The sequence below is a fragment of the Trematosphaeria pertusa genome (genome assembly GCF_010094035.1).
Source record: "Trematosphaeria pertusa strain CBS 122368 unplaced genomic scaffold BU26scaffold_20, whole genome shotgun sequence".
Classification (NCBI taxonomy): Eukaryota; Fungi; Ascomycota; class Dothideomycetes; order Pleosporales; family Trematosphaeriaceae; genus Trematosphaeria; species Trematosphaeria pertusa.
Window position 1 is genome coordinate 662,312 of NW_022987231.1, and position 26,884 is coordinate 689,195.

General features: G+C 54.0%; 14 protein-coding genes across 14 annotated transcripts; 8 read left to right on the top strand and 6 right to left on the bottom strand.

Annotated features, from left to right (window-relative positions):
• Positions 1-15: 15 nt before the first annotated feature.
• BU26DRAFT_438891 (uncharacterized protein) lies at positions 16-1,132 on the top strand (the record flags this gene model as incomplete). The annotated part of the gene is made up of 3 exons (XM_033824314.1): positions 16-138; positions 189-744; positions 795-1,132. The coding sequence occupies 3 exons, from the start codon at positions 16-18 to the stop codon at positions 1,130-1,132; spliced, it is 1,017 nt and encodes a 338-aa protein (XP_033677443.1).
• A 175-nt stretch (positions 1,133-1,307) lies between these two features.
• Positions 1,308-2,824, top strand: BU26DRAFT_161284 (uncharacterized protein). The gene is made up of 2 exons (XM_033820132.1): positions 1,308-2,595; positions 2,653-2,824. Exon 1 carries the CDS (start codon positions 1,482-1,484, stop codon positions 2,562-2,564), a length of 1,083 nt encoding a protein of 360 aa, XP_033677444.1. The 5' UTR covers positions 1,308-1,481; the 3' UTR covers positions 2,565-2,595; positions 2,653-2,824.
• A 927-nt stretch (positions 2,825-3,751) lies between these two features.
• On the top strand, positions 3,752-5,916 carry BU26DRAFT_584729 (uncharacterized protein; the record flags this gene model as incomplete). The annotated part of the gene is made up of 3 exons (XM_033834611.1): positions 3,752-3,798; positions 4,005-4,498; positions 4,618-5,916. The coding sequence occupies 3 exons, from the start codon at positions 3,752-3,754 to the stop codon at positions 5,601-5,603; spliced, it is 1,527 nt and encodes a 508-aa protein (XP_033677445.1). The 3' UTR covers positions 5,604-5,916.
• Positions 5,917-5,918: 2 nt separating this feature from the next.
• Positions 5,919-6,660, bottom strand: BU26DRAFT_571114 (uncharacterized protein; the record flags this gene model as incomplete). The annotated part of the gene is made up of 4 exons (XM_033834104.1): positions 5,919-6,064; positions 6,120-6,278; positions 6,331-6,412; positions 6,475-6,660. 4 exons carry the CDS (start codon positions 6,658-6,660, stop codon positions 5,919-5,921), a joined length of 573 nt encoding a protein of 190 aa, XP_033677446.1.
• A 103-nt stretch (positions 6,661-6,763) lies between these two features.
• BU26DRAFT_524558 (uncharacterized protein) lies at positions 6,764-8,077 on the bottom strand. The gene has a single exon (XM_033830313.1). The coding sequence runs from the start codon at positions 7,725-7,727 to the stop codon at positions 6,948-6,950; it is 780 nt and encodes a 259-aa protein (XP_033677447.1). The 5' UTR covers positions 7,728-8,077; the 3' UTR covers positions 6,764-6,947.
• On the bottom strand, positions 7,894-8,567 carry BU26DRAFT_161294 (uncharacterized protein). Its single transcript, XM_033820133.1, has one exon. It carries the CDS (start codon positions 8,414-8,416, stop codon positions 8,060-8,062), a length of 357 nt encoding a protein of 118 aa, XP_033677448.1. The 5' UTR covers positions 8,417-8,567; the 3' UTR covers positions 7,894-8,059.
• Positions 8,227-10,365, top strand: BU26DRAFT_524559 (uncharacterized protein). Its single transcript, XM_033830314.1, has one exon. It carries the CDS (start codon positions 8,719-8,721, stop codon positions 10,012-10,014), a length of 1,296 nt encoding a protein of 431 aa, XP_033677449.1. The 5' UTR covers positions 8,227-8,718; the 3' UTR covers positions 10,015-10,365.
• Positions 10,366-11,692: 1,327 nt separating this feature from the next.
• On the bottom strand, positions 11,693-12,572 carry BU26DRAFT_438871 (uncharacterized protein; the record flags this gene model as incomplete). Its single annotated transcript, XM_033824313.1, has 2 exons — positions 11,693-12,087; positions 12,137-12,572. 2 exons carry the CDS (start codon positions 12,570-12,572, stop codon positions 11,693-11,695), a joined length of 831 nt encoding a protein of 276 aa, XP_033677450.1.
• A 478-nt stretch (positions 12,573-13,050) lies between these two features.
• Positions 13,051-14,110, top strand: BU26DRAFT_584736 (uncharacterized protein; the record flags this gene model as incomplete). The annotated part of the gene is made up of 3 exons (XM_033834612.1): positions 13,051-13,382; positions 13,431-13,666; positions 13,718-14,110. Exons 1-3 carry the CDS (start codon positions 13,157-13,159, stop codon positions 14,108-14,110), a joined length of 855 nt encoding a protein of 284 aa, XP_033677451.1. The 5' UTR covers positions 13,051-13,156.
• Positions 14,111-16,102: 1,992 nt separating this feature from the next.
• On the top strand, positions 16,103-17,698 carry BU26DRAFT_544059 (uncharacterized protein; the record flags this gene model as incomplete). The annotated part of the gene is made up of 5 exons (XM_033831717.1): positions 16,103-16,297; positions 16,365-16,469; positions 16,567-16,797; positions 16,845-16,987; positions 17,038-17,698. The coding sequence occupies 5 exons, from the start codon at positions 16,103-16,105 to the stop codon at positions 17,630-17,632; spliced, it is 1,269 nt and encodes a 422-aa protein (XP_033677452.1). The 3' UTR covers positions 17,633-17,698.
• Positions 17,699-19,116: 1,418 nt separating this feature from the next.
• On the top strand, positions 19,117-21,397 carry BU26DRAFT_555646 (amino acid transporter). Its single transcript, XM_033832331.1, has 7 exons — positions 19,117-19,374; positions 19,436-19,506; positions 19,554-19,577; positions 19,629-19,801; positions 19,851-20,251; positions 20,300-20,632; positions 20,684-21,397. The coding sequence occupies exons 1-7, from the start codon at positions 19,228-19,230 to the stop codon at positions 21,194-21,196; spliced, it is 1,662 nt and encodes a 553-aa protein (XP_033677453.1). The 5' UTR covers positions 19,117-19,227; the 3' UTR covers positions 21,197-21,397.
• Positions 21,398-21,489: 92 nt separating this feature from the next.
• On the bottom strand, positions 21,490-22,685 carry BU26DRAFT_555647 (uncharacterized protein). The gene has a single exon (XM_033832332.1). The coding sequence runs from the start codon at positions 22,271-22,273 to the stop codon at positions 21,725-21,727; it is 549 nt and encodes a 182-aa protein (XP_033677454.1). The 5' UTR covers positions 22,274-22,685; the 3' UTR covers positions 21,490-21,724.
• Positions 22,686-23,404: 719 nt separating this feature from the next.
• On the bottom strand, positions 23,405-24,919 carry BU26DRAFT_610291 (2-nitropropane dioxygenase). The gene is made up of 3 exons (XM_033835986.1): positions 24,787-24,919; positions 24,472-24,733; positions 23,405-24,396 (listed from the first exon to the last, which is right to left on the bottom strand). The coding sequence occupies exons 1-3, from the start codon at positions 24,797-24,799 to the stop codon at positions 23,595-23,597; spliced, it is 1,077 nt and encodes a 358-aa protein (XP_033677455.1). The 5' UTR covers positions 24,800-24,919; the 3' UTR covers positions 23,405-23,594.
• Positions 24,920-25,376: 457 nt separating this feature from the next.
• Positions 25,377-26,813, top strand: BU26DRAFT_534917 (folic acid synthesis protein-like protein; the record flags this gene model as incomplete). The annotated part of the gene is made up of 2 exons (XM_033831241.1): positions 25,377-25,559; positions 25,623-26,813. The coding sequence occupies 2 exons, from the start codon at positions 25,377-25,379 to the stop codon at positions 26,811-26,813; spliced, it is 1,374 nt and encodes a 457-aa protein (XP_033677456.1).
• Between the last annotated feature and the right edge of the window lie 71 nt (positions 26,814-26,884).

A 26,884-nucleotide genomic window follows, 5' to 3' on the forward strand; every position in this document is an offset into this window, starting at 1 on the left:
GACAACACGACAAAGATGGTGGCTGGGGTGTGGTCGGTCACCGCTATAGCACTGTTCTTCCTTCTATCAAGGATTGCCTTCAAGTGGAGAAGTGGCAAACGAATTGGTGCCGATGACTGGATTCTAGCAACCTCCTGGGTAACGAGACCACTCCCTGTCTTCGCTGACGATGCGCTGACCTTTGGCAGTGTCTCCTTGCGATATACGCAAGCCTCATTCACGTAGCGACGAGCTACGGGCTTGGCTACCACCTCGCAGACATCGCGGAAACCAACCTCCCATATGCCCTAAAGTACCTCACGATCGGCGAATTCTTCGTAATCATCGCGCTGCAGGTCAGCAAGACTTCTTTCGCCGTTACACTCCTCCGTCTAGTTGCGCGCACATGGCAAACCTGGGCACTTTGGGCAATCATTGTGTCCCTAAATGTCGTCATGGGGTTGGATGCCATCTTTGTCTTCGTTTCTTGCAACCCGACCGCAAAGATCTGGAGATCTGAACTCCCTGGACACTGCTGGAATCCTCGCGATGGCATCAACGTTTCGATTTTCGCAGGTGTATACTCTGGAGTGATGGACTTGGTGCTAGCAGCATTTCCGGTGGTCCTTCTACAGCCTTTGAAGATTGACAAGAAGGAGAAGATCGGAGTCAGCATCGCAATGAGTCTGGGTGTCTTTGCCGGAATTGCGGCTTTCATCAAGTCAGCCTACTTGCCACAACTTGGGAGATGGAAAGATGTGACCTGTACGATCAACGGGCGGAATGCTCCATGTCGAGTCGCTAAATGTCTACAGACTCTTCCTACATCATCCTTATATGGGCCGCAGCCGAAGCCGCTATCACCATCGTTGCAACTTCGATCCCCTATCTACGACTCGCCGTCATACAGTCAAAGCGTCAGTCCAGAGGGTACCGTGTCCATGACGAAGAACTTCACATGGATCGCGTCACACCGAAACTGAAGTCAGATATTACCGTGTCGACACTGACGGACAAAAAGAGGATCGCTATCCCCGACTCTGTGAAAAGGAATGCTAACATGAAGAGTGTCCGGCTCGGACAAACAAAAGAGCAAGAGCGAGATACGTGGGACAAATACACGGATCAGCTAAGCCGTGGATCGCTGAGCTAATGACATAGAGTTTAGTATAGGTTCCACCTTGCTTCCTAGTATAATTCCCCCCTCAACATTGTTTACTTCCACTGGGAAGCGTCACCGCGATCATACCGGGATCCTCTAGAGCTCAATGCGTACGCTCTCGTCGCTCTAGAGTCGCCAACTCTCAAGGACAAACATATAGCAGCGCTCTTCGCAAACTTGGGCATTGACCGCTTCTGGAAGTTTGCTGATCTGCCGCAATTGCATTGGACCTTATTTGCGGACGCAGGGTATTCCAAAGCCCCGGACGCTTGCACCGTTGTCTCCTTGACCTTATAAGGGTGTTACTTCACTCTTATCTCCCGACAGCGGACGAGAGCCAATGGCTAACATGCCACCTACCAATCTATGGAAACTGCTCAAGTGCACCTCGTGCAATCAACCTGCCGATCGCTCCGTCTTCGGCGAACCCATCGACCCCCCCTACACAGGCCGCCTGCGAGGACTCTGCCAGAAATGCCGCCTCAACCGCATCTGCCAGATCTGGCATAACGTCCATGAGTGGCGGGACATCCTCATGTTGAACCTGGCCTACCTGCGGCGCGAAGTCGACTGCTCGCCAGGGTACGGTGTCGAACTCAATTCCGAAACCAATGGGCTGGTACCTGGCTTGATACGACTGCATGAGTACGGTATACTGAGCTGCAGCTCGCAACCTGGAGGAGTGGACCCAGACGGCGGATTCCAAATTGCCGAGCCAGAGGGCGAGGCTGAAGGGTGGTATCAGGCGAGGCAAAGAGCGTACGTGGAGCTATTGATTCCAACAACGCATATAAGGATTGGAAAGGAAAAGGTCTCGGCACTTGTTAACGAACTGCTTGCGCGGACTGATATTGTGGTCACGGTGTACTCCGAGATGGACACCTATCCGACCCCGAGGAAGAGAGAGGATTGGAGAGCGCGCGAAGTAGCTCCCGTCCCGCCACCGTCATTCCAACAATACGTCTCCGGCTCGAGCCAGCACCAAGCCAACCAGGACGATAAGCTGTACTATTTCCGCTCTTCGATGCCGCCAAAAGAATATGTCGTCACGGAAGAACGTATGGCTCCCACTCAGGAAGCCTTAAGCGCGATGGAGTGGAAAGGGAAGACTCGCATGAGCACCGCGTCTGTACGAGATCTGCAGCGCGACGGCAGACTCAACTCTATTTGTGGGGAAGATGAGAAGGGGAGATGGTTCGATGCGGTCAGCCGGATGAGGCCTCTGGCTGTGCTTGTTGCATCGAAAGACTGGAGTGGAGATGTTGACTTGCTGAAGCTGGTCGAGGATGTGTGTGTCAGGGTAGGCTTGCCGAAAGTATTTCAGGGGATAAAATATTGGAGGCTTCGTGGGATTGGAGATTGGATGTTTGAGGGAGAGGAGGAGCAAGCGGGGATTGATTGGGCGGACGTGCAAATTGGATAGCTCACGCGGGGATGAGGTCCCGTGCCGCATGGTATGGTAGCTTTTCTCGAATGGCTCATGAGTGGATGGACACTGAGTTACTCAATAGGAATTATGCCTTTCCATGATATCGCCATCCATCGCCCCAAATTCGAAGCATTTTAGCCCACTAACTTCCACCTACCCTCGGCGAGATCCTAAATTCCGTGCGGGATATGCGCACCCAAAGTCGGGGATGCTTCTGGTACGCTTGCTGGGCCTTTCTGTTACATCTGCGAATAGATGTGGGCGCGCGCGGGTCGGAAAAAGATGAACAGCATACTGATCCGTCAATCGCGTGGCTCTGTCGCCTGCTTGATTTGAGGACGGCTGTTTACCAGTCCACTGACAAATATGGCAATAGAATGCTGCTAATAGGTTCAACCATAGGACGGTTTGCTCTTGTTCTGCTAAAAATTGATCAGCGCTAAGTCTCACGATATTAATGGCCACAGAGCAATGCTGTGTGATCCTACAGGAGGCTGAAGACGTTTCGGCCCCTCTTCATCAGCCACGGCGCAACACGGCGCTTCCGTTGCGGGTTATGCATACACCATCGCAACCACCCACAGCCCGAGGAGGAGATAGATACAGAGCCTTGGCCTAAGCATCGAGCTGTATCTTAAGTTCTTCACTCCAACGTCGACTTACCAAGCTGGATCGCTAAGTATCTCCTTTAGCCTCTGAGCGGCCATCGCAGCCAAATTCTGTCCGCAGCACGAAATCCAACGGTCGCCGTATCTAGTGTGAATTTTGAAGACGCATCGAAGTATGAAGAAGGAATTTGGAAGCTTCCGGGCCTTCAGCGCCAGCAATTCTACGCAGCAGCATACTACCTCTCAGTCGCTCAGCGACAACAACGCGTTTCGACGAACTCTACATCAGTATACGATGCAGATTCTTCGAAGGCTGACCCGTCTGGGATCAAGGATCTCTTCCTTGACGTTCTAGCTTTGCTATTTGCTAGGTTCAAGAACAAGAGGAGAACAGCGCGGAATGTAACGGCAGCCGCACTCGTCATTGACGGGAACAAGTGGGACGTGTGGCTGGCCAAAAACGCTGGTCCCTATCGTACGAAAGGTTTCATAAGCGACGAAGAGTTTTAAGAAGAACTCCGGAAGTGGTTAAACTCAACTCCTTCGGATTCGTGCGAGACAGCTCGGGATAGCATGGCGGCCGGTGAAGCGCCAGACGACACCCGCACGGACTCAGAGAGGTAGGGTAGACGATAAGGTGGGGAAACTTCACCACCTTATAGGCTGCCGTAAGAGAGCTCGGCTACTTAAGCGCCAAATGACGCGTTCTGGAATCGCATTGTCCAATTTTGGGACGAACGAGTCGTTCACTATGTCAAGGGGATACAGGAAGGCGCCAGCTTTCTTCCTGTCGAGCGGCATCCAAGCGGGAGCGAGTCATCCAAAGCACCATACAAGGGAAAGAGAACGAAGCCGCGAAAGAGTGCAGCTCGACACAAGTCAACATCTCCGACGCCCAGCAGACCACCGACGCTCAAGGAACTAGCCCCATGGACAAACAACGTTTTTCGGGGAAAATGCGAACGATTAGGCCGACAGACGTCCGACGTGTGCTGAGGGACAAGAGATCCGACGCCGATCTGGAGCTATTCGAAAGTGACTGGACCACGGCCGTTGAAATGTCCACCCGCTTCGACGAGCCAGTCAGCGACGAGCCACCGACGGGGTGGATCTCAAACCCCGAAGCAATGACAGGAAAGCCAAAGAAGCTGCGCAAAGGTGAAACGAGCAGCATCCGGCTCGATTTTGCCCCCTTCGGAACCGAAAGCCGCGACAGGAATATCCGGCTGCTAAATCCATACGCGATCCGTCCGCGGGACCTTACGAGGCATTTCGCAAGAGAATCAGAGACCTGGAAATGCTCGGCGCTCTTAAGACCATGTGGGTGGTGCTCAATCTCGTCCGCAACGAGCTGAGGGAAAGGAATATCACGATGGAGATACGTTTCGTCCTTGCGTACCCTGCTCTGGAAAAGACAGAGATTGCTAAAACAATCCAAGACTGGGCAGGCCTTGGAGACACGTCGGTCCGGAAAGATGTCCTGCAAGAGCTCAAACTCGGGGACGAGACGCTCGAGAATCTGAGGCTTGGGAGGGAGCTCACGGAAGCTCCACACCGGCCGTTCACGAGATACTTCCACTGCGAGCTTCAGCTGTTGCATCTTTTGCATGGCGAGGAACGTTCTGGCAGGACACCACACGAGTATATTGGCGTGAGCAAGCTTTCTTGCTACCTTTGCCATTCAATGCTCGCGAGGCCAGGCGGACTCAAAACTCCTTACCGCACCAAAGACGGACACTACCAGATCTCGGCTAACTGCGCATTCCCCTTCGACATCACGCGCGGCTATGGATACATCCTAGAAGCGCTAGTAGCAGCCCAAGCCTCCATGCTCCAATGCATACTGCGGAAAGTAGTCCACATCGACGCTGAATACTCCATAAATACAGAAATGGAACACACGCAACTTGGAAGCATCTCGGCCTCTCTCGTTTCACGGTATGCGCGAGCCAGCGCGCCACTGCTGCGTGTTGTCGCGGCACAGGGCGGTGATTTTATCACTGTGCAGGCATTGAGGCTGGCGGCCAGCAGTGAAGAATCACAAGAAGCGGTTAGGCTCATGGACGCAACAACTGCCGAGCCACTTTCGTCCGACAGAATATTCCCCCGGCACCTGGTTCCCGAATGCCTTCTCCGGGGCGGCTGGAGCGGCTGGAAAGCCACGGGGCTCAAATTCAGCAGTGGCGGCCGGCCTCTTCGGTTCATCATCTACTATCGCGAGAAGGGGAACGCTCCTCCGAACCGCGGGGCCTTCGCGGAAACAACCAGAGCGAGAAGGTACAGTAGCGAGGAGATGCGGGGGAAAGAAATAGACGAATACTTCTTCCGCGGGGATATTTGGATATTCAGGGTGGACTTGGCTACTCCCGTCTATCAACATATCTACCCTTCTGATCACGCAAGGCGGAATACGAGACCCAGATGAAGAGTCACTTTGCTGGGTACTTGAGAACGAAGTATGACACGTACTGGGAAAAGAATGAGTTTAAGTTCCTAGATTGGTCATTGTAAAATCCTCCCCTATCGTCAATAGTGCGCTCGGGGAAGCCTGGGAGTAGGCGCTGACTACAAATCTTGAGCCTTGCGCTCAAGGATCTTGGGTGAAACCTTTGCTCCTGCCGGGGACTATGCTGGAATATGATAGTATGCGAGAGAGTGAGCAAGATGTTCTTCTGTAGTGATATGATCCGAAGACTATTGACTTTTAGACCACATGCCACTGCACCTTGACAATCAGCCCTTATCTCGATAGCAGTATTTTCTTGCAGTCCATGAAGTGCAATGATAGGGTGCGTGCCGAGCACTCTGGTCGCAGAGTGTAGTGGTGAATGAGGGGAGACACAACGTCGGGGTAAACGTTGGAGAAGGGAATCCATTGGATGAGATCTAGCTATAGTCAATCAAATCCAGTATATTGTCTCCCCGCCGTAAAGTCGTATACCCTTGTGAGCTGCAAAACTCGTCAAGCCCTGCAGCGCGTCGACCGGGCCGCCTATAGAACCGTGTCCAGAGAGACCAGCCGCGAATCCCAACAGCGCCGTAAAGCTAGCCCAGGCCCCGCCGAAGGGAAAATTTAGCACCACTGGCAAAGCTTGCAGGCCTGTCCTCGTCAGCTAAAGCCCGGAAACTCCTCTTCACCCTCAAGCCCATACTCACATCCCTGAGCTTTGCGGTGCCGCATGTATACATCATGCAGATCTTGGCGCAGTTCCACTCTTTGATCCAGCAGTCGTACTGATCCCCAGAAGAATTAAGCATACATTCATGTGAACGTAGGGCAGGGCCAAAACTCGTACCTTCAGGCACCTGTTGTACTCGGCGCTGCATTTCTTGGGGCAACCCCCCTCGGCGACTCCGGTGTCCGGGCTCTTCAGGACCTCCTCAAAGTTGTCCATGATTTCTGGCATGGCGGGGTCGGAGGGAGCAGCGCCTTGGGCGGCTACAAGGGTGAGAATGCCTAGGACGAGAAGTGCGAGCTTCATTGTTGGCGGCGGTGAGACGGTTGTGGTAGGGTTTGAGGTCGAAGATCGAACTGCTAATTGCTGAGAGTGTGGTGCTGGTTGAAGAAATGGGAGTGAGTTGAGAGCCAAAGCTTGGATTGAATGCTTATTGCGGGAGAAGAAAGAGTGAGGCGGTTGTCCTTCACTCACACCGCTGTTTTAAGAAAGCGCGATCGGTCCTTGTGACACAAGCAATCTTATCAACCCATAAGAAAACGAAACTGCAAGATTTAAAAGTGAGATAGAAATACATGGTTGAGGTCCTTCACTCATGCCCACATTTCATAATCCGGGAACCAGCGCTTATGAATCAGTTCCGCATACTCGACCACCACCGGAAACTCTTTCTTGATCAACTCTCTGCTCTCAGGTCCTGCATCGCAGACCAAGACGCTGACCACGAAACCGAAAACCGTGGCATCGGCTTCAGTCGGCTCATCCCCGCCTAGAACCCAAAAGCACTCCCCTTGTTTTCCTCTCCGACGACTCTCCTCTAGCATTCCATTGACTCCTTCCCACACCTCCTTGATGAGTCCACGGATTTCGGCGTCGGTGAAGCGTCCTGTTCCTTGATCGTGCAGTTTGCGCACGTTTCCGCGATATGCCAGGACCCCGATGACGACGCGCATGGGATACGGAATAGACCAGAGGGCATGATCGCGCATGATGTAGTAGTGCTTGATCCATCGTTCGTAGGTGTGACAGAAGCATAGCTTGTCCTCCATAAGCGCCCTAACGGCGAGATCCTGACCTCGTTCGGCAGGAGACAGCCTCGCGTTGACGTCGGTGATCAGACCGCGGTCGCTGAAGTCTTTAATAATAAGGCTTGAGTCGGCCAGACATTCGGTAGGGTTGTTCGGAGTCATGAGTTCGACATAGGGGATCTTCCCTTTGGGACCTGATCTCGTGGATCCAACGGCGCAGGTGTATGGGGCTTCAGAGGTGCGCAGGCGGAATTCGACCTTGGTAACGAATGGCGACCAGACGTATCTTCCAGATTCATCCCAGCCACGGTATAAGGTGATGTTGGGTTTGGGGTTGGAGCCCATCGCGCAAGAGGTCGGTCAGAGGAGCTCAAGTGAGCGAGGAATCCGAGACGTCTAGCTGTTGAGATATGCAAGATTCCGCTTCTGCTCGCACGAAAGATTGAACGAATATGTAGGAATGGTCTTAGATCCTTTTGTCTGATAAAATGAAATATTTCAACTTGCACCTTTGATGGCCTTCTTTATATACAGAAGCGCGTACGACCCGATGTCCGCTGCTCGTACACGAAGGAGCGCCAATGCTGGTCCTCACCAATGCCAAGGCTTTGATTGCGGCGCATCGCCTCATAGCTGAAGGCTTAGCTCTATAAGCCTAGGAGATGGATGGAATACAGCTAGGGGGGCAAAGTGATCTCATGATGGAGTGCGGAAGGGAAAGTGGTCGAGCAGCCATGGCTCCACCAGAGCTTAGGAGCTTGGGCCACCTTGTGATCGTCGCTGGGATGTGCTGCGAGGCTGTCTCGCTCATCACAAAGCTGCAGGAACGTGGACAGTAAAGCAATGAGGAATCGCCAGGCCGTTATGGTGCGAGAGGTATCGCATTGTTTACAGGCCTCAGGAGCGCGGACTTGGTGTTGCGTGTTGAATGCCTGGGCCGCCTTTCCCCATTGGCAGGCGCGACTGTTCGCGCCGTGAACGTTCACCGCAGAGATACCACAGCACACCCAACAGATCTCGGAGCCCATCGCCATGGCAGGCTTAAGCGCCCAATGGCGCCTCTGCGCACAACCTCTTCGGCCCTCTCTCACGCTCACTCTCACTTTCTCTTCCCCGCACCCAAGCAGCCTGAGACGCAGTGACCCAAGCGCCGCGCGAGGCTCCTTCCTCCAGGCAGCAAGCCAGCCTAGTAGCCCCTCGTACCCAAGGCCTGCTTCACCTCACCCGCGAGCGCTCGAGCTCTTCCTCTACAGATAAAGCGCCCTTCGGCCCCCGCAATCTCGCTCTCTACCTCCAACCGCATGCGACAAGCCGACCGCAACCCGATTGCCCCGCAATGGCTACAACCCAAGCTGAGGCTACCCTGACGGGCTTGCCGCTCGAGATGCGCTGGAAGATCTTCGAATTCGCTGCTGCCCGCGATACCAAGCCTAAGAAGGTCCTCCGCTACTATTTCGAGAAGAAGGAGGTCAAGGAACTTATCGCGAAGAACGCGGCCAACAACCCCGACGGCGTGACGCCGCAGGTCCGATACAATGACTCCTATGACGAGGATAGCGAGATGGGTGTCGACCACGAGGGCGAGGAGAATGAGCAAGACGACCAGGATGAGGACGACGAGCAGGACGACGGTGAAGATGATGACGAGGAGCAGGTCGACGATGACGACGAAGATGGGGAGCAAGACGATGAGGCCGATAATGGCAATGAGGAGGAGGATGTAGACGTCGCAGAGGATGAGGGGGACGACGGTGGGGTCCCTGAGGACATGGACGGCGTGGAGAATGAGGAGGTTGAGGTTGAGGCTGAGGCTGAGAATGACAACGGCGAGGGTAACATTGCCGGCGAAGAAAACGAAGAGGCCGCCGCCGAAGCCGCCGAGGATGCAGAGAGCGATGGCGAGAATGATGAGGCTGATGCTGAGGCCGCTGAGGATGCGGAGAGCGACATTGACGAGGAAATGGCCGACGCAGACGGCGACACGGCCAACGCCGCTGGAACCACCACCCAGACTGCTCCTCCGCCTCCTCCAGCTCCCATCGTCAGGCCGCATGGTAAATGGCGTCATATCCCGAAGTTCTTGCGTATCACACGCTGCCCGCCTCCCGTCGAGCTCTTCCTTGTCTCCAAACAGCTCAATGATGAAGCCAAGGACTGGTTCTACAATGTCGCTGTCCTGAAGATCGACGCCACTGGCAGCTTCGCCCATACCAGCTTCTTCGAGGAGGCTCTAGGCCAGATCGCCGACGCCGCTTTCTCTCCCATGGAGAGCATCCGCAAGGCTGAGGTCACATTCGTATGGGACAGCACCTGGATCCGCTCAGAGTCGACCGGCTTTGCCGGGAATGTATTCCCGGCGCTGCTCATGAATCGAGCTGAGTATGTGGTCAAGATCTTGAAGCAAGCACCATACCTCAAGGACGTGCTTATCTATTGGCACGACTCCGCACAAGATGTGCAGAGCGAGATGTTAAAGAACGACGTCCTGGAAGCCTTTCTAAATCTCAAAGGCGACATTAGGGTTGAAGAGCACTACATTGCTTCAGATGCGAAGCCGCACGTAAAGAGCACCGCAGGCAAGCGTCGGATTGAGTTCCAGAATATCATCGACAACCCGCCGGAGTATTTGTAGGTAGGGACTATACCTGCCTGTCCTGAGCTAGCGTCTATTTCTAGGCCGCTCTAAACCCCGGCATTCGGTTCGCACATAGCACGGTCTCTGTCATCATGCGGATAGGTTTGGCTCTATCACCGACGGGATTCATCCCCTTCATTTGGTCTGCAGACGCTATGGCCATGGCGACTAACGGATTCATCGATTAATCAATACGCTCTTTCGCGCCTCAGATATCTTACACATCCATGGTATACACGGTCATCATGTTTATGGATCTGGGAATCGGCGCTGGCCGAGAATGGCGTTTCGGGCGAGGACAAGGTTGGCCTGTCCAGGTAATTCCAATGAAATATCTATTTGATCTCCTTTCCTTGAGTTCTGTGACGCCTTGCAGCCCCCATCTCTTTGACACGATGGTAGGTGCACCACAATGCTAGCGGCTTTTCATGGCATTGCGCATCTTTGATAAGTACGCCTGCCTCTTATCACCCACCCAATTCACACCTAGATATTCCCTCTGCCACTTTCCGCTTTTGGAAACCGCGCGCTGTAACCTCTTTTCTCGCTGCTTCCTCCTGACATTCGGACCATCTTCCGCCAATCAAAACCTCTCTTTACTAAACCCCCAGTATCTCACCGCCACAAACTCATTTTCCGGAACACACCATCGGGTGAATGGAACAGCGCAACCCACACCTCCTGTAGCCGTCCTCTTCCCTCCCGGAGCTTGCTCCCGGATGTTGCATAAGCGGACACAAGAGCGGAACGAAGCCGGTGTCGCGCAGCCTGAAGCTGATACCCAAAATACAACTAGTTCGGCAATCAACCGCTCGCCATACTATATCCAAACCGCCACTTCCCCAAACTAGCGGACGCCAACAATCCAGCCAGTTCGCGAAGTTTCGAACACCACATCAGTAGCCAACACGCCACCTTCCCTCCCTCCCACGCACACACCTCTACTCCACGCCAAGAACCTCAACCACCACCACCGCCGACCCTCAGCTCAACCCAGCTCAGTTCAACTCAGCTCAGCTTACTCCACTCTCCTCTTCTCCGGACGCTATGATCGCCGATTGGTCATTAGCTAGCTACGTGGTACTCCCTCTCCTTGTTCTATTGATGGCCCACCGCCAAGCTTCAGCGCCAACGAACGCATTCGCCCCGTACCCCGGCGCAGAACCTATCCCGGACTGCAAGTGGAAGTGCTGTGGTTGCGCAAGAGAGTGGTGGACGCATCAGGTGGGGCATGCGTGTGTGGGGTGCAGTCATCGGTATAGTGTGGAGTGTTGTGGCCTTGCTGGATGAGTGAGGGAGAGAGGGGTGATGGTGGAAGGTGAAAGAGGAAGAGGGATGGAGAGAGGATCGGGTAGGTGACCGCTGAGGAGGGAGACTGCAGGGATATGGTTGGAGCGGGTTAACAAATGGTTGAAAGGACCTAGCAAGGGCCAAATGTATGGGTCGATGGGGTAACGGAAAGGAAGAGCTTGGTGGAGCTTCCGCTGAAGGTTGGTGCTGTGGTTCAAGTGGCGTGAAACACCTTTCCCTTCGTTCACAGTGGGCCATTTGCGCCTTTATGAGATACCCATTCCTGTTTCCTATACGTTCTTTTTCGTACAGATCATCTTTCCCTCTCTTGTTTTACAAACCGTCCAATCTCTCCCGTGTGTACCCCGGGTCTGAATATTGCCCGCTACGCGTGCCCGGGGTAAGCCTCTGCCACCCTCTCTTCTCTCCCTCCCTGCTCCACTCCCAATTCCCATGGCATCTTCACCCCTCTTCTCTCACCATCCGCGGCATAAATATCCCACATCCCACCCTTCGGCCTCCACATAGCGAAGAACGGCGGGGGGGTCATTTCCCGCTCGCATTTCCGCCACACATTACTCGCGTCTTTCCTGTCGGTGTCGAAAGCGATCTTGAACAGTGATCGGAAGCCGACGTTTTCGTAGAGAGGTTTTCCCATAGAGGATGCTTCCATCCAGCATTCGAGGTTTAGTGAGTCGGCGCGAGTGGTACCGGCAGCCATGAGAAGGGAGCCAATTCCGAGACGGCGGTGGGCGGGGTGGACGGCCATCCAGTTAAGCGCTGTCCACATCAACCTTTGAGCAATGTAAAGGTATGGGATGATTTATACCGAGGTGGGGCCTCCGCATCCAGTTCGCTCTTGGCTTATACACTTGATTCAGAATCAACTCGCAGAAGTCCCGGTGCTCGCCCTTTGGCCACCACGGCGCAGTCAATGGCGGCACTCCATCAGGAAATGGATTTGAGGTAAATATCTGCCATTGCGCGCAGCCAACAACGTTCCCAGTGTCACCGCCAACAACGTAGAACCAATTGCTCGACGGATCCGCCATGTGTTGACTCCAGAAACGGGCTTTCGACTCAGCGACCGACGTTTCGCGGTCGAGGGGCCTGAAACCGAGGACTGGAAAGAAGAGTTGGGCGAAAGGGTCGTATGGGGAGTAGTTCGCCGCCCATATCACATCCATTATTTGATCCATCTCTTCCTTGGTTTTCGCATGTTTGAGTACATATTTGCTGGCAGCTTTCAGTGTTGGTTCTTCCATGGAGCCCATTTTAGGGGCACAAATGAATTTTATATGGTGTTTGGGGCTGATTTGACTATCATACGTTAACAAGCCCTTGATGTTAGATCGAGGCACAGCAAGCGCACTTTGGAAGGTCAGTAAAAGTAATGGTGGTACCATGTTTGGTTCACCAGCCCGAATTAGGAAGGCGCCAGTGAGTGCTCCTTGCGGACTAGCGCACTGCCGAAGTGGACGCAAGCCCTGGAGCTTTCACACCCAGTGGACGGGACCACGTCTGAGCAACCCCTCATCAATCATACCCCATGAATCGTCATATTGGTTTCACATGTGGCGCTCTCGTCGTCTCACCTGCGACCGCAATTTTTTCCTTGCCCGGCCCTAGCTTATCGGCTAGGCCACCGGCAGCGACGTGGCCGACACCGGTCGCACGCAATTCATCGGTCGTCCGAGCCCGGAGCCAAAAGCGCGCCACAAGGTGGATCCTTATGCCGTTGCGGGCTGAGGTTAAACGGCTAGGAAATGCGTAACATCAGTGTAGCACAGATATTTTCTCCATCAATACTGGGTGGCGACGCTCTCTCCATCATGAAAGAGCTATCGTCATGGGGAGCAACCGAGAGTATCGACCCTTGAGCGGAGAAGAGGAGGGTGAGATCGAAGTGAAAGGCATCGACTGGAACGCGAGCACGGAGATTATCCCTACCCATACCCCCAGCTTCGTCGTCTATCTATCGCTGTTCCTACTTTCTCTCTCAGCAAATGTTCTGCTGATGCTTGATAACGCTCGCCTCCGGTACTCTTCCAGCGACTTAGGGAAGAGCAAGTACAGTAAGCTGACATACCTCACGCGCGTGCTGCAATATTAATCTATCTCAGGCGGAATCACCTTTGACACCGTCATTCCGTTCCACTCCTATACGCGATACTGGAACCCCAATGTCAGTCAAAGCGTCACGGATGAGGCGTGGGACGCGATAGACACGAATCCTATGGCGATCTCCCTCCACGATGACTTCGCGAAGCAGGTTGGCTTAGGGCCATCCTCACGCTTCCCCTGGGACAACGAACGCAGCATCTACTATATTAAAGGCTTCCACGATCTGCACTGCTTGGTAAGCCGCCTTTCCTTTCCTTGGACCCGTGCAGAATTAACATGGCATCAGAAACTTATACGGAAAGCCATAGTCACAAAACATAGCGGCGACGGGCAGACATTCTCTCTTCACCATCTTCTTCATTGTCTGGACGGGCTGCGGCAGGACATCATGTGCGCTGCTGATGACACGCCAATGCCCGCTGCGGTTGCGCATCATGTGGGAGATGGCCAGCTGAGGAGGTGCCGTGACTGGAACAAACTGACGGCCTGGGCTACCAGGCCCGATCAGCACGCTTGTCACAAATTCGACGACTATCGCGAGGCCACTAACACCCTAGAGCTCTTCGCTCACTGCCCGGAGGACTCCCCTTACCGAGCCACCATGAAGGCTTATTTTGAGTACCATGGGCACAAAGATCCGTATGAGCAGATGAGTGATGGTCAAAAGGAGATTTTCTAGACTTGTCTATGAAACCACCGGGCAGCCGTCAGTTGGTGTCCGCAACCTTAGTGGGGATGAAGAGTACGCTGGGACTGTCGCTCGCACCAAAGCTTGAATATATGGCACAGTTACATCCAACATCGCTTACAGTGCCTCATTTTGGTAAATGCATCCCCCACAAAAAAATGGTGTTGGATGCCATGTTGCATATACGAAAGCAACGATGCGAAGGAATCCGACGGGTACTTCTCGATCCATCCTCCATGGTGCGTTGTTGCCTGCCATCCATGGAAAAAACGACGCCAGCTGGACCCTCACCGCCGCTCTAGCCGAACATTTCCTTGCTTTGGTCTTCTCCGGCGTATCATAGAGAAGTAGTTGTGGAACCAACATGTCGGCGATGGGCCGTCCCGACCTGAGACATATCCTACCCTAGTGCCGGTCAACCTTTCCCATGGCACCTGCGTCCACATGATTGATCGCGAAGGACGTGCTGTCGCTGAGCTTCATCGTACAAAGTGATAAGGAGGAGGGTATTTATTTAGGATCAGGGCAGTCTAGGTAGCTAGTTCCAGTCACTCATCCAAGCACCAAGACGTCTTGCTTATTGCACCATCGAGGCACTGTGAGTAGCATCATGCCGTCATCGCGGTATACTTCTGACAAATGCAGGCTTCTTTCAATCGACGACGTCACGATGCGATCCACCATCGTTCTCCTACCTTTGCTTGCTCTCGCGACTGGCACCGCGTCTGCCCCAATTGAGCACCGTCCGGTCTCTACTCCACCCGACAAAATTGTACATGTTGACCGACGCGGACTCCTGCTTACTGGTCTCGATGCTCACCGTCTACAACGCATGGCCAGAGCAGCTCCAGCTGTAGATATCACAGAGATCGGACCCATACCTATTCATCGCAGAATTGCTCTCGCTATCGAGATGGAAGTGGAAAATCCGACAGAGGTGCGAGACTGATAGTAAGTCGATACGTCGAATAATCTCATCTCAGGAGGGCTGACGTACTCGCATCCAGATAAAGCGCTTCCGCCTTTCCGCGTCGGTACATTGGAAGGCTGGGCAAGTCAGACCAGGCTTCGGGTCTGAACATACGCTCATTCATCGTCCCTCTGTCCTTACCGATTAAAACGTCTGGAGGATTTGGAGTGCATTGTAGATGCATCATTAGGGCCAAAACTAAAATGAAATTCTTCGCATCCTTCAATCTGGGTCACATCGTACAGACTACCGTATTTTCATGATGCACAGCATTCGAGACCCGCAAGTGCGTGTAAGAGATGTCAGATGACCATTTCACGCCTTGGCTGCTGCCGGCTTCCGACTTCGCCGCCCAAAACGGAAGTCCCTCAGACATGCATTGGTATTTGTTTCACGGTGCAAATTGTTCCGCTCTAGAATATCCTTCAATCTCCCTCGACAGCTGCCGTGGTACAGTCAGTAAGCCACATTGCTACACAGCGCCTTAGCGCCCCACTATGGATGACGAGACAATCGATCCCAACTAGCAGCGCATGAAGCGAGGAGTTGTCTCAGTCCTAGATGCGTTCGAGTCTCCCTGGGCCAGCAGTATATTCTAGCTTCCTTAGCGCAAAGCTGCGTCCAGGAAGTCGGGCAATAGTCAACCCACCGATGCCGACCGCATGGCTGGCTTCGTCGCACAACGGCGACTGATTGGCAAGAATGCTCACTATCTTGCTCTGATCGTCCTTGCATCGCTGTCCTCCTGCTCGCGTACCACACGGCATCCACAGACTCGTCAACCCCTCTTCGGACTCGGTTTCGAGGGCTGAGAATAACATGGCAACTGAACGCAGGGCGGGACACCAGATCGCAATCGTTCTACACACAAATCCACGCCCGGAATATTACATTTCTGAGCGCCATGCGCCGCAGTGCGCAGCCTTCAGCTAGACGCCGCCTCTCCTAGCATCATTGCGGCTTTCCTTCTTTTTTGCTGCTCAGCGCTTTGGCATGATTCAGTTTGCGATGCCATGACTGCCATTCCTTCTGCGAACCAGCGCGTTGCACGACAGCCGGGCTCTGAGCGAGACCTCGGCCCTTTTCTTAATGTTGTTACTTGGGTGCTGTTGATTTCTTCAGTGCTGGCGGTCTTGACGAGGCTCGTTACGAAGAGGGCGCTGAAGAGGCGGATCGATGTCGACGATGCTTTTGTGGTAGCGGCCCTAGTATGTCTCCACTCAGCAAATGTTCCGATGTCAACGGCCCGCACTGACTGCTATTGCTTTCGATAAGCTTGCAAGCATCGGCTCCGGCATAGCCGTCAGTATCCAGACGAAGAATGGGCTGGGACGGGATATCAGGTCATTGGCGGGTAGTCAGATCGTGGCGTACGAAAAGGTATGCTTCTGGTCTGCATGCTCATATCTTCAGCTCGGGTCCGCTTCTTCGCATTCGCATTAAATTTGACTTTTGAAAGCATACTCACAGTCTGCAGGCCGAGTATGCAAATAAGCTGCTCTACATTGCGACCCTGGCTCTCGCGAAGCTCTCAATTATCTCCCTGCTCATGATCCTCACCGCCTCGGATCTGCATCGCAATCTCGGCATAGGACTGACAATCTTCATCGCGCTGTGGGGCATAGCCGCAGAGTTTGTCGCTGCATTTCAGTGTGGCACCGAAAAACCATGGCGATTTGTCGAACGGGAGAGCACCTGCATGAGCTTGGTATGTTCTGTCATGATGGAATCGAAGTATTGCTGACCACATGGTAGCCTGCATTCTGGCGTGCCATGGGCCTCATCAACATGTTAACTGACCTTTGTCTCATCCTTTTTCCTGTGCACGTCATCTTCACGCTGCAAATGAGCGTGAGCAAGAAGATCACAATCCTCGGCTTCTTCGGAGCACGATCATTGTATGTTTGCGCTTTTTCTCCTTGATTCCGTGACCGCTAACCAATCGCAGCGACATTATAGCGAGTGGGATCCAAATCGCATACATCCCCGCCTTCGACTCGGAGAACCCCACTCGCGCCCTTTGGAAATGGACACTCACTACCCAGATCATTGAATGCATAACAATCCTTACGTCGTGCGTGCCCTACCTACGGCCTCTCCTAGAATCCATACCCTCCGGGCTCTACGGCGCCGACGAACTGCGCCGCCGCGGCACACCCTCCGAGCTCGGCTACTCGCGCAGTCGCAGCCGCAGCAAATCCGTGTCCTACAAGCTCAGCTCCACAAGCTCTACAGCAGCGCACGAAAAGAGCAGAAGAAGCCAAAATGAAACCGGGATCAAGAGGTTCCTACCCATGCTGAGTGCGACGAACCATGCGAACTCTGCGTCCGGTTTGCCCGGTGGTCCGAGAAGACCGGATGGGCAGATGGATGTTGAGATAACGGCGCAGAAGGTGGAGAATGCGAGGTGGGAGACTGATAGTACGGGAAGTCAGGCGCGGATTATGAAGACTACTGTTGTTTGTGCGGAGTGGGAGGAGGCGGAGAGGAGGAGTAGAGAGGCGCATAGTGATGGGATTGAGGTGGTCAGGGGTGAGGGGTAAATCCTGGGAGATGATACTGGAGGCCAAGTAACAATGGAGGCGAGAAGTGCGCGCTGGTAGTATTACGCAGGCTGTACGAGGTCATGAATCTTAGTGAGCTTCTTAAGCAGTTCAATGGCATGATGGCAATCATGTACTGATAGACCATCTGTCTTTTTCTCACTGAAGCGTTGATTGGCGGGCGGACGGAAATGGGGGGCTTCTGCAGAAGTAGCGTCGCTTGGGGAGTTCCGTCGCCATAGGAGATCCTAAGTAGAAAGCCTCGAAACGCGAGCACAAATCTCGTGGAGGCCCTAGAGAGGACGAAATTTCGAGAGATGGCGCATTCACGATGTGTGTACGGGTCATCTACTACAAAGCGCCTTAGCAGAGTACGACCGCCAAACACGCAGAAGTCTCGCTTTTGCGACAGATGTCCACAAGCGGACTTGAAATGGAACAGGGCGAAGGAAGATGAGCTGGTTTCGGCCACACGGCTCGATCGTGGCGATGCGACCGGATCCTGCTTCCGGGAGGAAAGCAGAAACCCGAAACTGAGGCGTTGCCCCGAACAGATTTCGGCCAGGAGGTTGTTGAGGTTCACGTGAATGGCTTCAAGATGAGCGTCTCTCCACGTGGCACGCTAGACTCAGACGGTTTAGCCGGTCTAAAACCCCAACGTCCTTGGCCGATCTTCTTCATTCCTCGTCTCAACCACCTCCATCCTAAGATCCTGTACATATTGTACTACAACAGATATCCGGGGACTTCTCAATCTCTTTGACTCCGGTATGACAGTCTGTGTCAGCGTCATCGTCAGCGTCATTGACGCTTGCAACTGCCCCCATGCCACCTGTCCAACAACATGAGCTTTGTGTGACGGCACACCCTGCGCTTGGTCTCCTTCCGACTCCCTAGTCTCTATCGTCTCTGCGGGTGGAATCATTGGCGCCATTTGTTCAACAACCCCTCAAGCCGGCCAAGCTAGATGGTGCAGATGGGCGATCCATCAGCAGTCTGCAAAGCATAGCCTGTGTAGCTCAAGGAGATGCGCGAAGATAGCCGGGAAATTATCTGATTCGCAATTTGACCTGGTGGCGAAGATACGAGCAAGGGATATCCTCCGATGCATGCCACCGCAGAGTACAGTTCTCGGCCTGCCCAGCCCAGCCGTGCGACGCGCCGGACGAACCAGCGCCCGCCCTCGCGCGACTCCCTGAATCTCAAAATGCAGTAAGATATGTCTGATATGTCAAGGCTGCCGCCTTTTGCTGCAGATAGCCTACGATTGCCCAACTGATCGGAAAAGCCGGCTTGCTATACATCCGTGGAAGTCGCCCCGTCGTTGCCGATCGACGCCATTGGCTACTCCGTGCTAAGAGCTGGTGTCGGCGCACATGGCCTACGTTACCTCTAGAGAGGATAAATATCAAGGTTGACGTGCATTACATGTGTCCTGTACTACGGCCTTCTCTTATCCTTCTCCTTCCGATTCTGCTCGTTCGTTATCGTAGAACCCGCAAAGCAAATCCAGGCAATCAAACTCTTTATAATCCGGTATCGTTCACTCCTGAGAGCCTTCGGCGGGCACAGGAGAGAGGTCACGAAATTTCACCATGGAGAAAGCCATTGACCTCCAGACCTTCGACGATGACATCCTTCGTCAGAGGGGCAAGAGCTCCGTATCAGACGCGAAAGGCGCCAGTGATTTCGACCGCGACAGGTATGAGCTGGCGCGCGTGGGAAAAAAGCAGGTTCTAAAGGTTCGTCATCAGGATACGGTAATCGGCACGCTTGGTCTTTTAGTGTGCTAACATCGAATAGCGCCGCTTCGGACTGGTCAGCATGACGGGGCTTTCTTGCGGTTTGATGTGCACCTGGGAGAGCCTATTAGTGTAAAGTTCACACCTCAATGAGATGGCAGCGAGCTGACCAGCAACAGCGTGTTTGCGATCGGCTTCCAAAAGTGAGTGATCCTCAAACATCTCCCTCTGGAACATGAATCTAATGTAAGTAGTGGCGGACCTGCGGGCCTGATATATGGCTTCTTGCTCATATGGCTGGGCAACCTCTCAGTCTTCATTGTTATTGGAGAGCTTTCTAGTGCAATCCCCACGGCCGGCGGACAGTACCATTGGGTATCGCTACTTGCGCCTCGCTCAAGTAGGAGATTTTTTAGTTACATCACCGGTATGCCTCATGATTCAGAAACCAGTTCATGCGGATGCTGATTGCATAGGCTGGCTTACCGTGATTGGCTGGATTGCCGCGCTGACAGCTGTCTGCTTTTTCGTTGCGGACCTCACTTTGAACCTAGTAACTCTCAACAACCACGAATACACAAGGGAGCTATGGCACGGCACCTTTCTCCTATGGGCCACGCTTCTACTCTGTGTATTCATCAACATCTTCGTCAGCGCTGCGCTTCCGGCAATCGAGGTCATAGTCCTCATCATCCACATACTGGGCTTCTTCGGAATCCTAATTCCTTTGGTTTACTTGACTCCTTCGCACCATTCCGCCAAAGAGATATTCACGTCTTTCTATAATGAAGGGGGCTGGAATAGCAAGGCTTTGGCTTTCTTCATTGGCCTCCAAGGCAACGCTCTGGCCTTTGTAGGGACGGATTCTACAGTGCACGTAAGTATGATAAGGAAGCGGACAGCATCTGCTTGCTAACTCAATCAGATGTCCGAGGAAGTCAGGAACGCCAGTATCGATGTCGCCCGTTCCATGATTCTCAGTTTAGGAATCAATGGCTGTCTCGCGTTGGGAATGCTCTTCGCGGTACTCTTCAGTGCTCCGGATATCCTTCAACTCCTATATGACGAAAGCCCCGTTCCAGCTTTTATGAGGATATTCACGTACGCCACTGGCTCCGGTGCCGGCGCGACGATCATGACGAGTATCATCGTCGCTCTCGAGTTTTGCAGCGCAATGGGTTGCTTAGCTGCTGCCTCACGGATGACGTGGTCGTTTGCGCGAGATCGAGGACTCCCTTTTGCACGAGCGCTGAGCATGGTAGGTTTCCATGCCACTTCTAGGTCATCTCGTGGCTAACAAGCCAAATAGATTGACAAGCGCACCACGATCCCCGTAGTCTCCATCCTGGCAGTCACCTTCTTCTCCGCCCTGCTTGCGCTCATCAATATCGGAAACAACGTGGCATTTAACGGCACCATATCCCTCGTGCTTGAAGGTTTCTACATTTCCTACCTTCTGGCAATCGGTTTACTCCTCTGGAGACGAATCCGCGGGGACATGGACGACCCGGGCTCTTCGTTAACGGCGTTCAACTCATCAGCGAACCACGACGAATCCTACGATCGCAGTCTGACCTGGGGCCCATGGCGGCTAAAAGGCGCCTTGGGAATTGCGAACAACGTCATCGCGTGCTGCTACCTTCTCCTGCTCATATTCTTCAGCTTCTGGCCCAACCAGTTCCGCATAGCGGACCCAGCTCAGATGAACTGGGCTGTCGTTGTAACAGCTTTCGTCGCACTATTCAGTATCGCCTACTACTTAATCTGGGCCAAGAAGTCGTATACAGGGCCCGTGGTCGAGGTAGATCCTCACAATCTGTGAAGAGATGGATGAGAGTGTTCAGAAAAGAGAGTGGTTAGGGGACGCATTTCCTCGTTGCATACGTTCGCTCACGTCGACACGGCCACATTGCATCATTGGGGCTTGGGAATGAGGGTGGGACTTTGCTTTCGTGGTAACGCATAGAGTGGAGCATTCGTTACGTAGGCATGAATTACGACCTGGTCATGATCGAGCCTGGGGTTTAGGCATCTCTTACACCTCCTGCTACTGTCTGGTCTCTCAAAGCTTCTTGTGAGATCCATATCACGTTCAACAAAACTAGTCAATTCATCGTTCGGAGAAGCAGTCTTCATTATCCGCGCTAACAGCAGAAGCGGCGCTGTAAAAAAACCATTGCTAAATGCACCCAGAACTAAACGCGCCCTTGCCCGCCGGCCCTTTCCAATAAAACCCATCCCAAAAGGCCCTCGAAAGGAGCGAGAGCGAGCGTAAGAATCGAATCCGTCTATGCCAATCCATTCATCCCATCCTTATCTCTGTCCGACTCTATCTTCACCATCCACCCATCTACTCATACTTCATATACAGCCCACTAAGCCCGGCATCCCACTCAATCCCCGTGGCCCACTTCGCCACAACCTCAAACCCATACTCTCCCTCAGCGGGGCACTTGAAGTCCTCCAGCAGCCTCGGCCAGTCATCCACATTCGCGTATCCAGTGTGCACCTTGAAGTTGCCATAGTGCTGGTTGCGCTGGTTCCCGGGCGGGCCCCAGCTCTCGACGTCGTAGGCGGGTGGCACCTGGTGCGTGCTGAAGACCTGGACGCCGCCGCTGCCCGAGACGGCTGCTGTGCTGTCAGTCGGGTCGAGATAGAAGTGCAGCGAGCACTTCTTGCCCTCGATGCCCGCGGGCACGGAGAAGGCGCTGATGGTGCTGAGGGCGTCGAAATGCGCGGCGCCGGTGGCCGGGTTGTAGACGAGTCCGCCGGTGCCGAGGTTGTAGTGCGAGATGTAGGTGGGCGTAATGATGGCAGGTTCGCTAGGCCAGCGCTTTGTAAGGGCGGTGGGGGCGGCAGAAGTAAGGCCGAGAAGGGCGGCGATGGCGAAGGACTTCATTGTTGTTGGTTGGTTTGGGTTGGGTGGAGAGTATGGAGTAGTAGCGGATATAGAAGCTTTAATGCTGTAGAACTGGTGGTAGGCTTTGGCACTGTTGGTGTTTGATCTGGAGATCTGTTGCTTGCTTGCTGGATGATGATCTCTTCCCCTTCCATCAACTCTCCCTTATATACAGCACTCTGCACTCTTCAGCCTGCTCCCCCATCCCAAAAATATACCTCTTCTGAGCCTCTCTTCACCGCCCATCCGCCTGCACCTCCACCACGGCCGCAGCCACACTTCTCCAGCGCGCCACCGTCTTTCCGCCTCTCTGCCCTAAACCCGTAATGCCACACCTCAGCCCTTCTGCCCTATTCGCCTGTCTAGCATTCCGTTACCAATGCACTTTAAGCCTACTGGCTGCATGTTGGTGGTGGAGTGATGCGGCCGGTCCCGTGACCAGCCCGCGCCTCCACTGCCCAAAATTTGCCTCAAAACCCAACAAATGAGGGATAAAGGGCCGTTAACACTGCCCGTCTAGGCAAAAACAGATGTGGCGCTCTGCCATGGAATCTCGCGATGTCGTGGCTGCGGAGCTAACCATATCCGGGGGCTTGTCCAGCTGAACAGGTGCGTATATTTAGCTCGTTCAAGTTTCGACGGCAGTTTCCGTCACGAGATAGGCTGTGGATTATTTGTCCGAGCTACAGTTGGACTAGGAAAGCTTGGTGTCATTGCGGGGTGGAGATGCACCGGAGGGTGCTGAGGATCGTGGATTCGTGTGTTGGTGTTGAGGTCGCACAAAGACCTAGGTTGGCTTGGCGGCTGAAGCAAGAGGCCGCAGTAGTAGACCCGCGTCATTCACATGAGTGTAGGATGGTGAGAACGCAGGCATGTGTGGTGCGCCTATAAGCTAGTGCATCGCCTAGCGTGCAGAGACGGTGAAGCCTGAGCAGAGTCGGCTTGAGGACTTGGCAGTAGAATATCTTTGACATGATACTCGGCTTAGCTGTCTCGGTGGAAATCGAAGCCGAAAAGAACCTATGATTACGCGGAAGCTAGCGTTCTCGTGAGCCTTCACGAGTGTACCTAGCGTGAACTCACCTCACCCAAAGCGAGACAATATCAAGGCACAGTGAGCTTTTGAATGAGCGCATAGATATCGAGGCAGCACTCCACAACGCTACCGGGAGGCGAGAGCTCAGCGGCGCTTCCGGAAGTCAAACGTACGATGAACTGAAATGCATGCGGGGAAGAATACAAGATCGCATTAATATGGACAAGAAATTGCGCCAATATGCCTGCAGAACTTCAACCGAGCATCAAAGATTCAGAGCCATACTTATAGCTTGGGCTTCGACACGATATACCCGTTACAATTCTGCAGCCACTTGACAGCATCGGTAACAAACTCATCCACAATCTCCTTCGCGCTCTTCCTCTCGTTCACAACGGCGGCGGCTTTGCCCATAAGGAACGGTCGTGCGTTGTCCATAGTGTCATCATCCAGGTCGTCGCCCAGCTTCTCCAAGTCATGCTCAACAGGAATGACGCCCTTGCCAGTGAGCTCCTTAATCTCGTTCTGCCTGTTCTCCTCCCAGTTCTCAATATAGGGGTTCTTCCTTACACGGAGCGGTCGGCCCGTGAAGATAATCGTTCGGACGTTGTCGTCAAAGCCGGAGGTCCGAACGGCCTCCTGGTGCGCCTTCGGGGCACCAGCTTCCTCCGAAAGGACAAAACGCGTTCCAACCCACACACCCGTAGCACCAAAGGTGAGCATAGCAGCAAGCGACTGGCCATTGAACAGACCACCCGCAGCCACGACCTGCACCTGCTCGCCCGTCATCGGCGACTTGTATCCCTCTACCATCTTGACCACAGTCGGGATGAAGATGGACGTGGGAACGTCTCCCGTGTGGCCACCGCCCTCGCCGCCCTGCGCGCAGATGATGTCGACGCCGAGATCGAGGCACTTCTGCACGTGCTTGGGGTGGCCGATCATGTTCATGTAGAGGATGCCGTGCTTATGCAGCTTCTCGATGATGGGCTTGGGCGGGACGCCGACGGCGGAGACGAAGAGTTTAGCGCCCGAGTCGATGATGATGTCGACGAGTTCGTTCAGCTTGCCCTTGGTGTAGTCGTAGCTGTTCGCGATCTCTTGTCAGCACACTCGGCTCCCAATGTGCTGGGGAATGAGCGGCAGAGCAGCCAGCACTTACTTAGTCTTCCGCGCGCTTCCGCCGACCTGGGGGAGCAGCAAGTCGACACCAAAAGGCGCATTCTTGTCCTTGAGGTATCCCTTCAACTCCGCAATCTGCTCGCGCAGCATGTCCGGCGTGTATCCTACGCCTCCGATGACACCTAGACCTCCTGCATTTGTGACGGCGGCAGCGAGCTTCGGACCGGCTGCGACGTTCATTCCCGCAAGGAGAACGGGGTGATTGATCTTTAGCAGATCGGTGAGCTTTGTGCGGATTTGCTCTGCGGTGTGGTCAGCTTTAGAGGCATGTGAAAGCAGTCGATGGGTAGCGTACGTGGAGAGGCCATGGTGGATGTGATGGGAGGGGATGTAGACTCAGCCGGTGATCAGGGGAGGGTGTCTAGAGGTCTGGAGGATAAGAGAATGGGAAGAGATGAAAGACGAGCGAAGGAAAGCCGAGTTCTTATGCGGAGAGTGGAGTATTTCAGCGCAGCAATGCCGTGGACCGAGGTTGTATCTGCATGGGGCTTAGCGCGTGTCACGAGTCTGGGGTACTTGCGCTCGGACCGGTTGACGGCAGCGACCGCGGCATGCGACTTTCCGCCGACTCCGATCCTATCAAAAGACATCACCGTTCTAATTTTTTTTTTCCCGATTCGTTTTGCAATGCTCATATGTACCGCGAGATCCAGATGCTACACGTTCCCAACTGTGAAGCAAGGAGTCCTTGCCTTCGCGAAGAAGGCACCGAGGAGACAGAATTTTCTAGATGGACCTCTCCCGTCCCGAATCCGGTCCGATGTCCAGAAGCAGAACTCTCACTCCACCATAGCATCTCCCTTCCGGACACAACAGAGTCCGTTTCGATGTCTTCGTGAATTTCACCTAAGTCAAACTATCCGCTTTCTCCATCAGGCTGCGGACATGGAACACCGCGCATTCATCGCCCTAGGAAGCAACCTGGGCGACCGAGTCTCCATGATAGAAAAAGCCTGCAAAGAGATGGACGCCACCGGGAAGATCCATGTGCTCCGAACAAGCAGCCTCTGGGAGACCAAAGCCATGTACGTCCTAGACCAAGACAAATTCGTGAACGGAGTCTGCGAAGTGAGCCTCCCCTTCTCCCTCACTATTTACACGTGACAACCCCCTTTTCTAAACCCCTAAAAGGTCTCAACATCTCTATCTCCAACCGCCCTCCTCTTCGCCCTGCAAGCCATAGAAAATAAAATGGGCCGCGTGAGAGTAATCGACAAGGGTCCAAGGAACATCGACCTCGACATCCTACTCTACGACGAGCAGACAATCTCCACCGAGAGATTAAAAATTCCCCACGCCCTCATGCTCGAGCGCGAATTCGTCCTGCGCCCCCTCTGCGAGCTAATCCCAGAAAGGAGCTTGCCAGCACACGTCTCCCTCCCCGCAGGCTCATTCCAATACCACCTCTCCAACCTGCCTCCCCCAGAAACTCCCATATCCCCCCTAACACCCCTCAGCCCGTCCCTCCCTGCCATAACAGCAGTCGCCTCAACCCGCGACACATGCATAATGTCCATTCTCAACCTAACGCCGGACTCCTTCTCCGACGGCGGGACGCACTTCAATCTCTCGCCCGCCAAGCTCACCGCCACTGTAAAAACCCACGTCGCAGCCGGCGCCAGCATCCTCGACCTGGGCGGGCAGTCTACCCGCCCCGGCGCCGTGCAAGTTTCTCCATCCGAAGAACTCGCGCGCGTACTCCCGGCTATAAAACTCATCCGGTCACTGCCCGAAGCGAAGAAAGTGGCGATTAGCGTTGATACGTACCGTGCGGATGTCGCCGAAGAAGCCGTCGAAGCCGGCGCTGATATCGTTAATGATGTTAGCGCGGGGACGATGGATGAGAAAATGCTGCCTACAGTTGCGAGGCTAGGCTGCACAGTGTGTTTGATGCACATGCGCGGCACGCCGGAGACCATGAACAAACTTGCTTCCTACCCCGATGGCATTGTGGAAACTGTCGGTCGAGAATTGCTCGAGCGGGTGCAGGCAGCGGAAGCAGCGGGTATACGGCGGTGGCGCATCATCCTCGACCCGGGTATTGGGTTCGCAAAAAAACAGGAGCATAATCTTGAGCTTCTGCGAAGGTTGGGCGAACTGAGGAAGTATCCGGGCTTGCAAGGGTTGCCATGGCTGGTGGGCACGAGTAGGAAGGCGTTTGTGGGAAGGATAACCGGGGTTAAAGAGGCGAAAGATCGGACATGGGGAACCGCGGCTGCGGTTACGGCTGCGATCCAAGGTGGTGCGGATATTGTGCGTGTGCATGATGTAGAAGAGATGGGGAAGGTGGCGAAGATGGCGGATGCTGTTTGGCGGGTATGAAAGAAGACTCGTGACTAACTCCCAGTCTCCGTTTCTGTGGATTAAGATTCTATGAGTGGCGAACGGATGCC

Excerpts from the sequence above, each read along its gene's own strand:
- BU26DRAFT_161284 (XM_033820132.1), top strand. The coding sequence starts at position 1,482 with ATGGCTAACATGCCACCTACCAATCTATGGAAACTGCTCAAGTGCACC.
- BU26DRAFT_524558 (XM_033830313.1), bottom strand. The coding sequence starts at position 7,727 with ATGGGCTCCAACCCCAAACCCAACATCACCTTATACCGTGGCTGGGAT.
- BU26DRAFT_161294 (XM_033820133.1), bottom strand. The coding sequence starts at position 8,416 with ATGGCGATGGGCTCCGAGATCTGTTGGGTGTGCTGTGGTATCTCTGCG.
- BU26DRAFT_524559 (XM_033830314.1), top strand. The coding sequence starts at position 8,719 with ATGGCTACAACCCAAGCTGAGGCTACCCTGACGGGCTTGCCGCTCGAG.
- BU26DRAFT_555646 (XM_033832331.1), top strand. The coding sequence starts at position 19,228 with ATGGAGAAAGCCATTGACCTCCAGACCTTCGACGATGACATCCTTCGT. Across the intron at positions 19,507-19,553 it reads ACCTGGGAGAGCCTATTAGT|CGTGTTTGCGATCGGCTTCC; the intron begins GTAAAGTTCACA and ends GACCAGCAACAG. Across the intron at positions 20,252-20,299 it reads GGACGGATTCTACAGTGCAC|ATGTCCGAGGAAGTCAGGAA; the intron begins GTAAGTATGATA and ends TAACTCAATCAG.
- BU26DRAFT_555647 (XM_033832332.1), bottom strand. The coding sequence starts at position 22,273 with ATGAAGTCCTTCGCCATCGCCGCCCTTCTCGGCCTTACTTCTGCCGCC.
- BU26DRAFT_610291 (XM_033835986.1), bottom strand. Across the intron at positions 24,397-24,471 it reads GGAAGCGCGCGGAAGACTAA|CTACGACTACACCAAGGGCA; the intron begins GTAAGTGCTGGC and ends GATCGCGAACAG.